Here is a 17,970-nt window from a genome sequence, read left to right as displayed (position 1 = left end):
CCCATTGTGTAAGACATACCTGCTTTGGCTACATTCTTGCCAATACTTGTTTCTGGTTAATTTTCATCTTAGTGGAAGAGAAGTTGTTTTTTATCTGATGGCTAAAGATGTTGGGCAGCTTTCTAGATGCTGACCAACCACTTACCTTTCTCCTTTGCAAAACAAAAACAAAACAAAACAGTTCTAAGCCTTTACTTTTATTTCTCTTATTGAAGTGAGAAATCGTTGTATATTCTAGATACAGGTCCCTTATCCAAAGAAGTGACCTGCTGATATTTTTGGCATTTGTGGATTGTCATTTCATCTGAGTACCCTCTCTGTGTTTTATTATTTTTCTGTTAGGTTTAGTAGGGATTTTTTCCTTCTAATATAAAAAATGTATTTTGTGTTGGTCTATGTGTGTAGGCACATGCCTGTCATGGGGTGAAGTCAGAGGACAGCATCAAGGGGTTCATTCCTCCCTCCCCCAAGTAGGTTCTGGGATTAAACTCAGGTCAGTTGTCTTTGTGACAAGAGCTTTATTTGATGAGCCATCTGCCAGTTTTGTTAGTAATTTTTATGTATCATCTAAAGAAAGGTATTTCTTAGTCTTGTTTGTTTGTTTGTTTGTTTGTTTGTTTAATGGTGCCACAGGTCAAACCCAGAGCTTAATGCCTGCTGAGGAATCTCTGCCTGCCTCCAGCTACCTCCATGTTTAAACTCCAGGAAGGGGCTTTACTTTATTCTTTTTTTTTTTTTTTTTTTTTGGTTTTTCGAGACAGGGTTTTCTCTGTGAATCCCTGGCTGTCCTGGAACTCACTCTGTAGACCAGGCTGGCCTCGAACTCAGAAAACCGCCTGCCTCTGCCTCCCAAGTGCTGGGATTAAAGGCGTGCGCCACCACTGGCCGGCTACTTTATTCTTTTGCTTTGGATATTGTTTTGGGAGCACTGTTTGTTTTTAAAAAAAAAAATCTTTCACTATTGGATTGCCATAGTCTCAAGTGACTTACTTATAGATGTATGGTTTCTGGACTCAGTCCTGCCTATTGGCCTATATATTTATGCTTAAGCTAGTCATAGGTTTTTGCTTTTTTTTTTTTTTTTCATTTTTCAAGACAGGGTTTCTCTGTGTAGTCCTGGCTATGTCCCACCACTGCCCGGCGGCTAGTCACAGTTTTGGCCACTGTTGTTTTGTAGTAAGTTGTTTGTTTTGTTTGTTACAAGGTCTCATTGAATCAGGCAGGCTAATCTTGAAATCATGATCCTCCTGAGGATATAGAATAGTCATATACCACCACACCTTTTGTTTTCCTTTTAAGATTTATTTTTAATTATATTTCTCTCTCACGTCTGGAATGTGTATATGGGCCAGTGCCCTCCAAAACCTGAGGCATTGAAATCCCTTGAACTTGGAGTTACGGAGTGTTAGGAACTGAACTCAGGTCCTCTGCAAATCAGTATGAGTTCTGATCCCTGAGTCATTTTCAGTCCCCTGTTTTGGATTTTAAAGTTATGTCACTCTTCCAACTTTTGAAAATTGTCTTCTTTTTAAGTTCATGGTATTTGTATTCTCTTTTGAAGCCATTACAAATAAAATTAAGTTTCTGTGTTTTATCTCCCCCTTTGTCCTCTATCTCTAGAATTAAGTTTTAAACCCAGAAAAGATATTTTGGAAAAGAATGATATTGTTCTCAATTTGTATATCATGCAATGAATCCTGTAATCTTTCCTTTTTTAAACTAATTTATTATTTTATGTGTATTGACATTTTGCCTGCATGCATGTCTGTGCATCATGTGCATGTCTGGTGTTTAGAAGAGGGCACCAGATCCTCTGAACTAAAGTGAGAGTGTGAGCTCCCATGTGGATGCCGGGAGTGGAGCCCGGGTCCTCTGCACAGCCTGTACTCTAACCACTGTGTTAGAGTGTGAGCTCCCATGTGGATGCTGGGAGTGGAGCCCAGGTCCTCTGTACAGCCTGTACTCTTAACCATTGTGCCATATGTTTAGGCCCTGAAGATTGCAGGTTTTCAAAGTTGGACAAACTAGAATTTAAGAATTATCTTCTGCCACTTTAATATAAATTAGTGGCACTCAATATTTTACTGCCTAAACGTGGTCCTGGCCTACATATAGTGGACATTGATTGATGTCACTAAAGCTAGCTTTAATGTGACAGTTTATGTAGAGGAGCTGTAATCAAGCATAGGAAAGCATACACGGCACTTGTGTCTGTTTGAAACGTGATGCATTTAAATTCACTGGTACATAGACTATTTTGCCTACTGAAAAGTTATGGACTTTAAGAAAAATTTATATACTGAGTAAGCTTTTATAAGTTAATGAAATTGATAAGCCAGTCAATTACAAAATATATTTTAACCTCAGACACTCTTGTGAAAAAAATTGTGAAAAAATACATGTTCAATTTATTTGCAAACATTTTTAGATAGCTGATTTTTTTCCATGTACTGCTTATTTAAAAGCAAAGTCCTTTTCTTTCCCCATTAGATTGTTTCTGTTATTGTATAGATTGTATATATTGCTGAGAATTATTAAGGCTATTGGGAATGCAGATTATTTAGCATCCTGTAATAATATTCTGTGTGTTTAACTTTTAGGAATTTTACTGATGACAGCCTCAGAAAATGAAGATAATGACATCTTATGGTGTGTCAACCATGATACATTTCCTTTCCAGAAGCCAATGATGGAAACTCAGGTCAGTAGCTTTGAGACTTTTAGTAAAAGCTGTGTGGTGTTGGGGATCAGACTGAGAGTCTGCATGTTAGTCAAGCACTCACCTGCTTAGACACATCCCTACTCCAAGTATAAGCATTTTAAGTGGGAATGGAATGGTGAGTAACTTTGTCTTCCCAGTTATGGCTCCTTCTATAGTAATATATGATTAGCGTTAATATATGATTAGTAATATGTGATTATGGCTCTGGTGACATGGGCCCTAGGTTCAGAGCACTTAATGCTCAATCAGGAAGACTGGAATCCTGATCCCAGCATTCTCATCAGGTGCCTTGCAAACACCCGTAGCTTTAGCTATAAGGGATCTGATGCCCTCTTTTTGCTTCCTTGCACACTCACATACTAATAATGTGTACTTACACTTAACAGACACAAACCTGAGCACTTATGTACAAAAATATTTTTTATTTTTGTTTTAGGTTTTTAGATTTAATGTGTGTTAGTGCTTTTCCTGCATGTATGTATATATGTATGTATGCATGAACGTATGTATGTATGTTTGTATGTACGTACGTACACTATGTGCATGCCTAGTACCCACTAACGTTAGAAGAGGGTGAAGGGTTTTCTGCAACTGGAATTGCACCACCACATATAAATGCTGGGAATTAAAACTGGGTTCTTCCCAAGATTAGCATGTGTTCTTAACTCAGCCATCTCTCCAGCCCCAAAGAAGGCAGTCTTAGAGTAAAGAAATATATCTTGTTATTTTTAACTCTGTCAGACCAGAGGTGGTTATAGTAATCAGTAAACAATCAAAAATCTTTCTTTTTGGCAGGTGGCATTATGTAGCCCCAGATGGCTAGACCAGACTAACCTTGAACTCAGAGACCCACCGGCCTCTGCATCCCAAGTGCTAGGACTATAGTCATGTCATGTTTGGCTCTAAAAATGTGTATATGTGTGTATGGCAAATGGTGGTGGTGGTGGTGGTGGTGGTGGTGGTGGTGGTACAAGGTTTCTCTATGAAAGAGCCCTGGCTGTCCTAGACTTGCTTTGTAGACCAGGCTGCCCTTGAACTGACAGAAATCCACCTTCCTCTGCCTCCTAAGCACTAGGATTAAAGATGTGTGTCATCATGCCTGGAGAGAGTTAGTTTTAATGTATATAGAACTTGGAGTCGCACTACTATGAACCTACCAAGGCTGTCCTAAGATCAGTTCCTGGCCTATGGTGAGCTGAGGGTCAGCTCTTCCCCCCCCCTCCCCCCCCCCCCCAGTGTCCTCGGCCTACTCTGTCCTAGTCACCCTGCTCAGCTTTCATAAGTGCTTACCAGGTCCAGCTAAACCTGCTGTCTCCATTGATGGGATCTCTGCTTTTCGAGGCTTGGGACTTTATTTGTTTGGATGTTTTTATTTGCTTGTTTGTTTGTTGGCTCTCTATATCTGGTTTAGAACTAGATATTTAAGTCCAGGTTGGCCTGGAATTCATGGTAATCCTCCTGTGTCAGTCTTGTTAATTCTGGAATTAGAAGCTTCATCATCACACCTAGCTGAAGACTTACTTTTAAGTAAATCTTGTTTTCTACCCTCAGTTTGTTACTTTGTAGAAGTGAAGATATTAGTTACAGTAGTAACCAGAAGGTGGTTATGAAAATCAGGACTGTTGGCAGGTAGAGACCTAAAGACCACTCAGTACAACCAAATTCCAAATTGAGGGTCTGTATTGAACCAGCCAGCAGTTGTGTGGAATTGTGAGAGAAACGCTTTTTACAGAAAGCATTTTTACAGGGAGCACAGGCAAAGAACTGAAAAAACTACATTCTGGTTGGAAGTTGCAGGAGTTTATAAGCAAGCAAGCAAGCAAGCAAGCAGTTTATCAGAAGATAAAAACATTCAGTTAGCTGGGGCATTTTAACCCCCCAGTTTCTAAACAGTGTAGGGTGCTTCTCCAAAAGGCAGTGGGTAGAAAAGGAAGACCCAGTTTCATTTCTTCCAGAGGACCTGGGTTCAATTCACAGCACACATATGGCAGCCATCATCTTTCTGTTAGTTTGAGATCGGACACTCTCACACAGGCACGTACAGGCAAAATACCAGTGCACGTGAAATGAAAAGGAATCTCCCAGGCAGTGATATAGTCCCAGGCAGTGGTGTCCCACACCTTTAATCCTGGCACTAGGTAGGCTGACAGGCAGATCTCTGAGTGTGAGGCCAGCCTGATCTACAAGTCCAAGGACAGCCAGGGCCACACAGAGAAACCCTGTCTTTAAAAACAAAACAATGGGTAAAAAGCTAAGTATATACTGAATAATTCATGTTGCTGGAACTAGAGAAGTTTGGTTGTTTTATTTTTGTGTTTTGTTCTTGTTTTTTTAAAGCTTTGGCATGTGTATTTTCAACAAAATATGAAAACAGTATATTTCTCATTTCTAGATGACAACCCGTGTTGATGGTCATTCCTGGGCTCTTTCTGCAATAGATGAATTAAAAGTAGATAAAATAATCACGCCTTTAAACAAAGATCATATTCCAATAACTGACTCGCCGGTTGTTGTACAACAGCATATGTTGCCTCCAAAGAAATTTGTTCTCCTCTCTGCACAGGTATGTGCGTATCTCCTTACCACAGTGGAAAGAAGCTATAGCAAGTGTGCTAGCGTCTGTTTTTTTCATTGTAGTGCTGACAGTTGAACTCAGGAACTGCTGCATGCTTGGCAGACAGGACTGCTGAGCCGTTCCCCTCGTCTACTTACTTCATGTTTTTGTCAAATACTCTCAGATGTCACTTCACGGAATTATTTTTAAGTGCTTTATAAATGTCTATTCTTAACAGTATTTTTTAACAGTAGTGAATTGCCCTAGAAAGTATATAAATTAAGTCTCCTATCCAGATATCTGTTATCAATATCTATATATTTACAGATAAATTAAGAGAATATAATGTCAATATTTTTAAGTAAATGCTCACATTCTATAGTGTCCTACATCTTTACATTTCAAAAATATCCTTTTTAGATTTTTCTACCTATAATTTCTAATTTGTATTTGGCAGTAATTTTTTGTGTAAATGTGCCCTGTTTAACTATTTTTTCTTATTTCATGTGCATCCTAAATGCTGTGGTGCTATTCTGCTTATACTAAGTATATGTATGTCTATATATTTTAGATAGATGCTGCTAACTTTCTGAGTATATTTACTAGTCATTTCTGTGACTGTCCGTCCCTAATGATAACCATCCCTAATACATTTTAGTATCTAGTAAGATGAGTTTAACCACCTTTTCAAATGTTTATATTGCTGTATACTGTCAGTTCCATTTCTCTATAGTGATGCTTCCTTTTCTATGGTTTTGCTTTCCAGAGTTTTAGTTTCTTCTCTTTCCCTATCAAATGAAGTCTGAAAATTAAGGGAAACATTTGTATACACTAAACTGCAAGACACTCTGAGTAGCATAATGCATTGCCTAATGCTTGGCCCCTCTGACATCTCCCTGTGATGTGTGATGCTTCATTTATTCACTTAGTGCCTGTCTTGAGTGTCACACCTTTTGTCCTGGTATTATTGTTTATAGGATTTGGAAATGCAGTTTTGAGTACCTAAGGGTGGCTTGGTAATTGCTTTCTTATGTTATTTCTCCTTTTTGATTTCTTAGGGTAGTCTTATGTTTCACAAGCTTAGACCTGTAGACCAGCTGAGACATCTGCTTGTGAGTAACGTGGGAGGAGATGGAGAAGAGATTGAGAGATTCTTCAAATTACATCAGGTAACTGTGCACTGCAGGGAGGGGTTTTAAATAAAGCAGCTATAAAATATTAAAGTAGTTTGTAACTACTAGAAGTAAGACATTGCAATACACAGATTATTTGTTCTCTTTTGTACTCGAATCAACACGTATGCATTGGATATGAGAACAGTAATGTTACAAGACTCTTCCACATTTATTCTCTGATTTTGACACATTCTTATTAAGATATGTTATTCAGATATCTTATTAAGATAATAATAAGAATGTGATATTGAAGTTGTATAATAAATATACATTTTATTTAAAGCACCAGTCATTACTTTATGAACATGCACATGTGTGTATGTTCCCAATTACATAGAATAACCCTAAGGCAGTAACTTGAGGCAATTATGGCAGTATGGAAATATTAGTAGTTAATAGCCATATTAGAATGGATAGATTTAAAACTGAGAAGCCTTATTTAAAATTAGCACTTTCTCCTTAAAGCTAAGTGTACAGTTAAGGATTCAGACTATCTGCTAAAAACCCCAATGGAGTGAGATACTTGTATTCACCAAGCTTTAGTTGTATGTAAACTGTGTCCTACCGCAGCACTGCCTGCTGTAAGAACTATAAATACTGGGTTGGTTTGTTTGAGACAGGCTTCTCTATGTATCCCTGGCAGTCCAGGAACTCTGTAGACCAGGCTGACCCCCAACTCGGAGGTCCTCCCACCTCTGCCTCCTGAGTGCTGGGATTAAAGCACCATTGCCTGGCAATACTGGATTATTAAAATAGTGCCTAGCACATGATAGGCACTCAGTAAATGTTGGTTTTTACTGATAATTTCTAAAAGATAGAAAGAGTACAGGAATAAAATAGAATAACAGTTGATCAATATCTTAGAAAAGTATCTTTAATACATCAGTGTTAAAGCTAAACTTTACTTCTGGGCTGTTTGCTTTCTTCATGTCAGTTGATTTCATTCCATCAGCAAGTATGTATTGAGCACTTGCTTAAACTCTGGATTTATCTTTAATGTACAGGCTTTTTTCCCTTTCAGGAAGACCAAGCTTGTGCAACTTGCCTTATTCTTGCTTGTTCCACTGCTGCCTGTGACAGAGAAGTGTCTGCTTGGGCTACACGGGCATTCTTTAGGTATGTCAGGGTAGAGAGAGAAAGAGAGTGGCTTGATGTACTAAGCTACTTTTTGATTGGGGGGAGTTCTGAGAGTTAAACATAGGTTTGCTTTTGGTCTTTTTCTTTGTTTGTTTGTTTTGGTTGGTTGGTTTTTTGCTCATGCTATGTAAACACTAAGCACTGTACCACTGAGCTACATCCTTAGTCTAAAAGTGTTCATCAAGTACTTTAAAAATACTGTGAAATATTTATATATAGAAGACCTGCTTTTTGGTTGGTTGGTTGGTTGGTTGGTTGGTACTAGAAATTGAACCTAGGGTCTTATACATGCTAAGCTCAATCTCCAGGGCCACTAAAAAAATTATTCTGTGTGTAGAAATGTTTTCCTGCATGCAGCTATGCAGCTCATACATGCAGTACTGTTGGGAAGCAGAAGAGTGCAATGGATTCCCCGTGACTCCAGGTTTTGACAGTTATGAGCTTCTGTGTGGGTGCTGAATATAGAACCCAGGTCCTCTGCAAGTCTGCCCTGTGCTCTTAACTGCTGAACTCTCTATAGCCTGGGGGTTTCTGTTGGTGGTGGTGGTTATTTGTTTGTAGATAGGGACTCACCATTCAGCCTGTGTTGGCTGAGTGCTAGGATTAAAGAGACAACATTTTTAGGATACTGGCCACTTTTTGTTGACACCACTACGATAGTTTAAGGCTTCGCCAAATGAGAAGTAGGTAAATTATTAACCTTCTTTAGTAAGAGTAAAATCTAGGAAGATAGTGATGCCTATGGAACAGGCTAAGGAGCATAGTGTGTGCATCACTGTTCTGAGTTTTCTTTCCTTCTTTTGTCCTCTGTTTACACTTTTTACCATCATTACTCCTCCATCCTTACTTCCTCAAACAGCCGTTTCTAGAGCGTGGGCATCAATGGTGCTGAGGGATCTGAGTCACAGGAAGGAAACTTGGTGTCAAACTTGGTTTTTACAAATCTGCTTTCTTACTTGGTTGTTTTTTGTTGTTGTTTTTTTTGTTTGTTTGTTTTTTGTTTTTTGTTTTTTGTTTTTTGTTTTTTTGTTTTTGGTTTTTGCAGTACTGGGGATTCAGCCAGGACTCACTAGTTAAGCATTGTGCCATTAACCTATGCCTTAGCCTCCAGAGATTTTCTTTCTATAAAATATTTAGCCAGAAATTTGTTTCTATTTTATTTTATTTTATTTTATTTTAGTTTTAGTTTTTCTCGAGACAGGGTTTCTCTGTGTAGCCCTGGCTGTCCTGGAACTCACTTTGTAGACCAGGCTGGCCTAGAACTCAGAAATCCGCCTGCCTCTGCCTCCCAAGTGCTGGGATTAAAGGCGTGCGCCACCACTGCCTGGCTTAGCCAGAAATTTGAAGAATGCCTGTGCTATATCTTTAAATTTATCGGTCTTGAGTTAAGAACACTGGTTGCCCTTTTAGAGGACCCAGGTTCAAATTTTTACCACCCACATGGCAGCTGAGAACTGTCACTCTATTTCCTAGGGATCCAACACCCTCCTGTGGCCTCCATGAGTTACACAGACAAGACACCATACACATAAAGATAAATAAATCTTTAACATTGTTTTAAAATTTTGACTAATTATATTCTATTAGAAAGACTGTCATTTCTGCATTAAGCAAACTATCCATTACATGTTCTTTTTTAGACATTAGTAGCAATTTTGGAAGTTTGAGGTTTTTTGTTTTTTGGGTTTTTTTGCCACAGAAATATTATATGAATGTGTTTTCATTTTCATCCCAAGTGCGGGATATGGCACTGGTTCGGACTGTCCGGAGCAGCTGACTATGATTTGCCTTGTGCTCTAGCTGAGGTGTGCAGTGTTTGGGATTCTGGCAATTTTTCAGAGGTTGTATAAATTCTAGGGCCTCTAGAGGTGAGGTGGGTTGTTGATTGTTGTGGGGGTTGGTCACAATTTGTTAGTACTCATGCTCAAAGAAGAACAAGTTAGATTCAGGGATTTCTCCCTTTCCTCTCTCCCCATGGGACTGAAGGGATGGACAGAGGATGAAAGATAGAAGAAGAGAATCCATAAACCAAAAGAACCAGAAACACTCAGAAGACTCTCTTCTCATTTTCTGGTAGCAATTTGAGACTAATATTTGTTGAAGGATTATGCTAGATATATATTTATTTCACTGTGAGCACCACACACTAAAGTCTCTACTTAATTGTATAAAGGCTAAGCAAGAGCAGGGATTGTCCCAGGTTTACAAGATTGACAGTTTAATTGAACTCATACTCTTATCACACAAACAGGTATGGTGGTGAGGCACAGATGAGATTTCCAGCTACTCTTCCCACTCCAAGCAACGTTGGTCCCCTCCTGGGCTCTCCTATGTATTCTAGTGAGTACGAAATGATGTTCTAGTGGTACTTCTGTGCTACTAGTTCTACTCTAGAGAGTGACTCTTGAATCTTTGGGTTGTTTTGGGGGGGACGGGGGTGTTGATTTTTTTGTTTGTTTTGAGATAAAATTTTCCTGTGCAGCCTTGCCTGGCCTGGAATTTGCTATGTAGACCAGGCTGGCTTTGAACTCAGAGATTCTGCCCCCCCGCCCCCCGCGCCTCTGTCTTTCAATGCCAGAATTAAAGACGTGTGCTGTCACCACCCCTGGCAATATTGAATTTGTAACGAATACTAAGAAGCAAAATAATATGCAAGCAATAGTATTTACAGATTTTTAAAAAGAAAAGAAAGTGATGAATAGTCAAGTGATAAGCACATCTGTATCCATGTCCTCCAAATGGGAGAATGTCTAGTTGAGAATGTGAGTGTCTGCTTCTTGACTTGAGACGGCAGTGTCTGTCCTTCCTCAGTCACACTGATATGTAGCTTCTTTATATAAGCTTGATAAGATTCAAAGCATTGGGAAGGTATTTTACATGTCTCTCTCTCTTTTTTTTTTTTTTTTTTTTTTTTTTTTTTTTACCTTTTGCAGGTTCTCCTGTCCCTAGTGGGAGTCCCTATCCAAATCCATCCTCTTTGGGGACACCATCCCATGGTACCTCTTTTCTGTTCATTTTGAAGAACTAGCAGTAACTATTGTTCCTAATATTTAATGTTGAAAGGACTAACTTGCATGATTCCTTTAAAAAACAAAACAAAACAGAAGTTGAGGAAATAATAAGTTGACCACTAAGACCTGAGTTTGATCCTCACAATCAATGTAAAACAGCTGAGAAAGCCCATCCATGTCTATACTTCTTATCAAATAAAACCAAATGGGTATCTCTTCATTATCTTTAAATATTTCCCTTTTGTTTCAGGATACATCAAATGGATAATTGAAATTTCTAAACACTTACAATTTCTTTTTTCAACTATTTTTAATAATTTGAGAATTTCATACATGCATACAATATGTTTGAACATATTTACCCACAACTCCTTTCAGAGCCACTGTCCCAAACCCCAGTCCCTTTCAACCTTGTGTCCTGTTTGTTTAATACCACCCAATCCAATTTGTACTGTCCACACACCAGTGGACATGGCCGCCCACTGGAGCCTGCAAAGGCCATAACCACCCTTAGAACCCAGAAGCCATCAACTGCTCCTAGGTCCTCAGCCAGAGGCAGAGGCCTGTGAGCCTTTCTCTTTTCCTGCTGGAATGTTAACCTCTAGAGTGCAGCAGCCCTGTCATGTGCAGAAGGCCCTTCTCTCCTCCCATCCCCACCTCCACCCCTCGGCCCCCCAGGTCTTTCTGACCTATGGTTCTTGTAGGCTTTTCATACCCTCTCCCATGATGGTCCCTGTGTCTTCTGGTGGTGGGTTGGTGTTGGGCTGTGGTATAAATGTGCCATTTTTGACTAAAGCCTCCACAGAATCCTCATTCTCTGCATTTCAACCTCTTCTTTGTTAGCCACCATCTATGGCACAAAGAAGTTTGTCTGATGATGTTGAGAGCTGCACTGACCCCTGTATATAGAGATGTAAATTTAGAAGGCTGTTTGACAACTGTGTGTATTTAGCAAATTAGCAAAGCAGCAGTAGTAAGTTGGAGCTCTTGAGCCTTAGAGATGAGCCTAGGATCAACTAAGAGATTTTTTTCTTATATGTGCACAGGTGCTCAGCCTCCTACCATGTCCACCCCAATGTGTGCTGTTGCAAACCCAGCCATGCAGGCTGCAAGCATGAGTGGTTTGAGTGGACCAGAGATTGTGTACTCAGGAAAACACAATGGTATTTGCATTTACTTTTCTCGAATCATGGGGTAAGTACTTTGCAGTCTACCTAATTACTATTTACTTTGTCCTTTTGTAGTAGTGGAATATTCCTAAATCTATGTTTGGGACATTTACTGAATTTTACTTACAGTTCTTTGTGTGTTTTTTTTTTTTTTTTAATTATTATTAACTTTTTTATTCTTTTTACATCCCAACCAAAGCCCTCCCTGTTCCTGATCCTCCCCCACCCCCAGTTCCTCCCCTTATTCCCTCATTCCCTTCTCTGAGAAGTGGAAAGCCCCTCTGGGTACCATCCCACCCAGATACATCAAGTCACTGCAGGACTAGGTGCATCCTCTTCTGCTGAGGCCAGACACATTAGTTCTGTTAAGGGAATGGGATGTACAGGTAGGCAACACATTTAGGGATATCGCCTGTTCTAGTTGTTGGGGGGATCAGCATGAAGACAAAGCTGCATATCTGCTACATACGTGGTGGTGGTGGTGGTGGTGGCGGGGCTAGGTCCAGCCCACCTATGCTCTTTGGTTGGTGGTTCAGTCTCTGCGAGCACCCAAGACCCAGGTTAGTTGACTCGGTTGGTCTGTCTATGGATTTTCTTTTCCCTTTGGGGCCCTCAATTCTTCCACAAGATTCCCTGTGTTCCATCCAGTGTTTGGCTGTGGATCAGTCAACTGCTGGGTAGAGCCTCTCAAAGGATACTTATGCTAGGCTTTAATCTGCAAGCATAACAGCATATCATTAGTAGTGTCAGGAATTGCTGCTTTCCCATGAGATGAGTCTCAAGTTAGGCTGGTCTTTGGTTAGCCATCTCATCAGACTGCTCTATCTTTGTCTCTGTACCTCTTGTAGGCCAGACAAATTTTGGGTTGAAGGTTTTGTGAGTGGGTTGATGTCCTTATCCCCCTGCTATGGATCCTGCCTGGCTACAGGAGGTGGCCACTACAGGTTCCATATCCCCACTGCTAGGAGTTTGACCTAGAGTCACCCCCATAAATTCCTTGGAGCCTCCCCATTTACTTTTAGTTTTAAGTTCATCCATTGATACAATTTTTTGCATTGTTGAACCCTTTACCTGTATTCATTGTTTTATTTCTGTGCATATAGCCTGAGATTATATCTACATGCACATTAATAACTAGACTTATAAAACATCCTATCACTGAGTATGTATGTCTAGATTTCAGCTGGGCAGTTCTCGTCTTACTTGGCTCACTCATACATATGCAATCAAATGCTACAGTAGTAGAAAGAGGTTTATTTATCTTGACTGGACTGCTGTATCTCAAGGCCATACACTGGTGTGACATGGGCACACAGTTCTGTATGGTCTCACCCTTCAGTAGGACAGCCAAGAATCTGTTTCTTACTGGTGGTGGGACTGCATGTGAAGGTTGAAACTTCCAGAGCCCCTCAATGCCTCTGTTCACAATAGTGCTATTCTCTGTCCTGTTGTATCTGGTCAGCGTTAATTCAGAAGCTGGTGAGGAGACACCATTGCTGTAAAGGACAGGTGTGGAAATGATCCTGCAGAGGAAGTGGTAGAGGGAAGGATAAACCATGGCTGCCCCTACTTGTAGTCCTCCCATACTGTCTAATTAGCTGCCTTGTCCGTATATACTGATCTTACAGTTGGGATAAAGGCTTTCATTAGCGGCTGTGTGTGTGATGTATGTATATTCCCGTGATTTTTTTTTTTTTTTATGTATAAAATACTTTTCCTGCATGTATGTATGTGCACTGCATATATGCCTGGTACCCCTGGAGACCAGAAGAGGGCACCAGTTTCCCAGGAACTGAGATACAGGACTGCTGTTAGCTGTCCTGTGGGTACTGGGAACTGAACCTAGATCCTCTACAAGAGCAGTAAGTGCTCTTAACCAATGAGCTTTTTCTTTAGTGTACTTTCAATTTCTGGGGTAATAGGAATGTTATGTTGGAAATTTTTCCAGTTTTTCCAATTTCTTCTTTTCTTAAATCGTGTTTAGTATTGGTGTGTTTGCACAGTGGAGGAGAGGTAAATGTACCACAGTGTGCATGTGCGCATCAGAGGACACGTGTGAAATCAGTTCTTCCCTTCCACTTTGATGTGGGTTCTGGGCATGCCATTCAGGTCATTCAGGCTTCTACAAGTATCTTTTCTTGCTGAGCTGTCTCTCTAGACTCATTTTCTAGGAAACTTAAAAAATGTTAAATTAAGTCATTACTGTGTTTGAAAAAAATGAATAAAGCCTTCATGTTCCTATACACAAGTAACTGCATGTTATAGAAAGTTGTATTCGTTTACAGTGCAATAATTAAAACATTTTTGTTTCAGAAATATTTGGGATGCTAGCTTAGTTGTTGAAAGAGTATTCAAGAGTTCCAACAGGGAGATCACTGCAGTAAGTGTGTATAATGTTACCTTCTTGTTTGTATGTGACCAGTTGATGATGTTATTCAGTAGGAAGCGTTTCTCATGTCTTAATTGCTTTATGAAAATGTTTTGTGTTCTCATCCAGTAAACTGTTCTTTTTCTAGTTTATGTCTCTTTTGTTTGTTTTTTGTTTTTTTGTTTGTTTGTTTGTTTGTTTTGCTTTTCAAGACAGGGTTTCTCTGTGTAGTCCTGTCTGTCCTGGAACTCACTCTGTAGACCAGGCTGGCCTCAAACTCAGAAATCCGCCTGCCTCTGCCTCTCAAGCGCTGGGATTAAAGGCGTGCGCCACCACTGCCCGACTCTAGTTTATGTCTTGTCTCAGTCATTTAACCTAGTAAAGTTTTTAACATTTGATAGCCTGGCGATCCAGTGCAAAATGAAAATAGCCTGTCTCCTTTAGAAAGTTGCTGTGAGGTTGGAGAGCAGCGCTGACTTAGCCAACCCATCTGCTCTCATCTGTACTTGCCTTTTACCGCAGCGTGATGCTCTCACGGTCTCAGCAGTTAGTGCGAGCTCTTGTGCACTTCACAGTGCTGTAAAAAACGTATCACAGAGCTTTGTTTATAGAACAATTAGGCTTGCTTTATTCTCTCATGGTTTTTGTTTTTTGTTTTGTTTTTCTTTTTTTGCTGCCCTTTGTTTTCTTTGCTGTTCTGTTTTTCTGTCTTTTTTTTTGTTTTGTTTTTGTTTTTCATAAAATGTTCTTGCAATGTATTTTGAGCTGCCTTTGATCCTGTGGCCTTCCTTCCACGCCCTCTAAGTACTAGGATTGTACACACACACTGACATACACACACACTGATGTGCACTCTCACTGACACGCACTGATACATACAGCCCAACCCAAATTTTGATGCTCTTTTAGAGTTCACATTTCTAATAAGAAGAATACATTTTTATCTAATATAGTATTTGTATACACTTCAGAATGGGCTGAATCAATCCATAATGGTAGTAGTAAAGAAAGGTTTCCTTAAACTGATTGATTAATTGACAGATAAGGATATGAGGATGTAGGTGTTAACCATGCTGAACGGTAATCTGAATGATGACCATGGAACTATGGAAATTAATTAAGATGTCCACTTGCTATTTGTGCTCTCCATATAAATTTTATGTTAACTGTAAAAGAACAGGGGGAAGGACATGGGTAACCTTCAGTGCTCTTTATTTTGGCTAATCGGATGCTGAATGGAATTTAAAAAGAACTTTACATATTAATTATAAAGATAGCATAACTCAAAACTAAAATTGTATATATATTTACTGCAGACTCTTAAGGAGTAGTTTTTTATATAAACACTCTTTCTGTGTCTTCAAATGTTTGAAAACTTCTCATTTCCAATCTTACAGATTGAAAGCAGTGTGCCCATCCAGCTGCTGGAGTCAGTGCTACAGGAACTGAAGGGTTTGCAGGAATTTCTAGACAGAAATTCCCAGTTTTCAGGAGGACCACTAGGAAATCCAAAGTGAGAACCAGATCTATTTACTTACTTACTGACTTACTTACTTTTTTTCCTGTGTATAAAGGATGTTTTTGTTTTGTCTTATTACTTTGAGGTACTAGAATGAAAGGCAGGACCTTGCACATTGTAGGCAAGTTTACTCTACCACTGAACTACAGATCTAGCTATTCAGTTTTTCTTTCCATTGTATTTTGTCCAAACATTAGAGCTATACCATACAGTCTTTTGTTTAATATTCATTGGTGTTTGGCCTGTATGTATAGCTATGGAAGGGTGTCACAAACCCTGAAACTGGAGTTACAGACTGGTTTGAGCTGCCATGTGGTTGCTGGGAATTGAGCTGGAAGACAGGAATTCTTCTGGAAGACAGGATCTCACTATGTAGCCTTGGCTATCCTGGAATTCTCCAAGTAGACTAGGCTGGCCTCAACATCACAAATTTTTCTGCTTCCATCTCCTGAGTGCTAGGGAATAAAGGCTTGTGCCACCATACCCAGTCCAAGAGCTATCCTCGCAAACAGTCCTTTGCTATAAATGCAGTGTATTCACAAGGTTATCATCATCACTTTTGTTTCATCCTGGAATATTCTTTTTGTACCAGTAAGAAACTCTGTGCTTATTTTCAGTCCCTCTCCATTGACTGTCTTCCAGTTCCTGTGCCCTAGTGAATTTTCTACCACAGTGAATTGGCCTGTTATTTTACCTAAGTGAAAATATGCAATATTATGTTTTTGTGCATAGATTTATTTCTTTTTATACTGTTAGGAAAGAACCTATTTTTGTTTTATTCTCTTTCTCAAAATTACATTTCTTTGGAGTTGTGTGGGTAGGAGGTGTGTGTGCTGCAGCGTCTGTGTGGAGGTCAGAGCGTAAGTTACCTGAATTGGTTCTTTCCTCCACCATGTGGTTTCTGGGGATCCACCTCTGGTCATTAGACTTAGCAACAAGCACTGTTACCTAGGCTACTAGCTATTGTACCTGCCCAAACGTGCTATTTTTCTTCCTAGCCATATTATAAATCCACACACCATTTTTTTTTCATGTTGACCAGCACTTGCAATATGGTCTCACAATCCTATGAATAAACTCTTGGGTTAATTCTTATCTGACTAAAATAAGAAATTTAACTGCAAAAAAACCCAAAAAACAAAACAAAAAAACAAACCCAGTACTCCACACACCTGTATTTTCTAATGTCTGATCTATGCCCCAGTGAAACTCTCACTCACTCTGTAATGTCTGTTTCAGCACTACTGCCAAAGTGCAGCAGAGGCTGGTTGGATTCATGCGTCCTGAGAATGGAAACACCCAGCAAATGCAACAGGAGCTGCAGAGGAAGTTTCATGGTAACTTATTTCTTGTAACCTCACCAATGGAGTGTCTTAAAAACACGGGATTTTTTTTCTTTTTAATTACAGTGCCATCTTATGGTTGGGAAAATAGAGAGCAGCATGGAAATTATTTCTTTCCATACTTTTTCCCACCTAATATTTTGGCCTCTTTGTCCCCAGAAAGCATAATATATATTTTGTTTGATGAACTTTTTCTTTGTTTGGTAATATATCTATTCCTTAACGTTGACTGTTAGAGTTTTTGACATTTTTAATCATTCATATAGACTCTGGTTCCTTTCTCTCTCCGTCCACTCTCCCTCACTTCCACTACAGTAAAACCTCCCTCACTCCCGGGCCTTTTCCAGCTTCATGACTGGGTTTTCTTGTGTAATCCTTTGTTCCATCTGGGTGATCATTGGGCTAGGTCATTGAACTTGGTGGGGTCACCAGTGGGTATACAGCTGAGGAACTGCCCACCGTCTCTGAATTCATCGCTAGGGAGTGATCGGGTTTGAGCCCCTGAGCTCCTTAAGTATATAATTCAGCATATTCAGTGTATTCACGTTGTGTGACTGTTGAACTTTCTCATTAGTCCATAGTGAAATGGTCTCCTTTCCTTCTCTGTCTGTGTGACTCTGAGTACTTGGCATAGCACTTTATTTCATTGTGTTACTGGCTTACTTACTTAGCATACTCTTCCACGTACTCCAACCATGCTGTAGCATGTTAGAATTTCTAGTCTAAGACTGAATAACAGTCTTTTGTCTCATACACACACACACACAATATATATACATGTATGTTTATCCATTTTTGTTCCTCTTGATGTATTCTACTTACTTATAAGGCAAGTTATCATGACTGACCAAGTTGATTTAATAATGTACTAGGGTATGTTACACAAGGATTGAGAAACTCGGTCCTGGGAAACTTGGTGGTGCCTTCTAGAAAGCCCTCTAAGCTATTGTTTTAGGGGCACTGTGTTGGAAG

The 17,970-nt window shown here is 39.6% G+C and overlaps 1 protein-coding gene across 1 annotated transcript in view; it reads left to right on the top strand.

Moving 5' to 3' along the window:
* The window catches only part of Nup155 (nucleoporin 155), a 49,771-nt gene that overhangs the window by 15,521 nt on the left and 16,280 nt on the right, over positions 1-17,970 (top strand). The window contains exons 12-21 of the mRNA XM_034523421.2: positions 2,601-2,701; positions 5,115-5,285; positions 6,335-6,445; positions 7,473-7,567; positions 9,840-9,928; positions 10,522-10,584; positions 11,646-11,793; positions 14,082-14,148; positions 15,534-15,649; positions 16,895-16,992. Of these exons, the coding sequence (XP_034379312.1) occupies positions 2,601-2,701; positions 5,115-5,285; positions 6,335-6,445; positions 7,473-7,567; positions 9,840-9,928; positions 10,522-10,584; positions 11,646-11,793; positions 14,082-14,148; positions 15,534-15,649; positions 16,895-16,992 (1,059 nt within the window). The remainder of the gene's footprint in view (positions 1-2,600; positions 2,702-5,114; positions 5,286-6,334; positions 6,446-7,472; positions 7,568-9,839; positions 9,929-10,521; positions 10,585-11,645; positions 11,794-14,081; positions 14,149-15,533; positions 15,650-16,894; positions 16,993-17,970) is intronic.

The sequence above is a fragment of the Arvicanthis niloticus genome, chromosome 19, assembly GCF_011762505.2.
Source record: "Arvicanthis niloticus isolate mArvNil1 chromosome 19, mArvNil1.pat.X, whole genome shotgun sequence".
Taxonomy (NCBI): Eukaryota; Metazoa; Chordata; class Mammalia; order Rodentia; family Muridae; genus Arvicanthis; species Arvicanthis niloticus.
The sequence above is the reverse complement of the archived record's forward strand: the minus strand, read 5'-3'. Positions and strand labels throughout refer to the sequence as shown.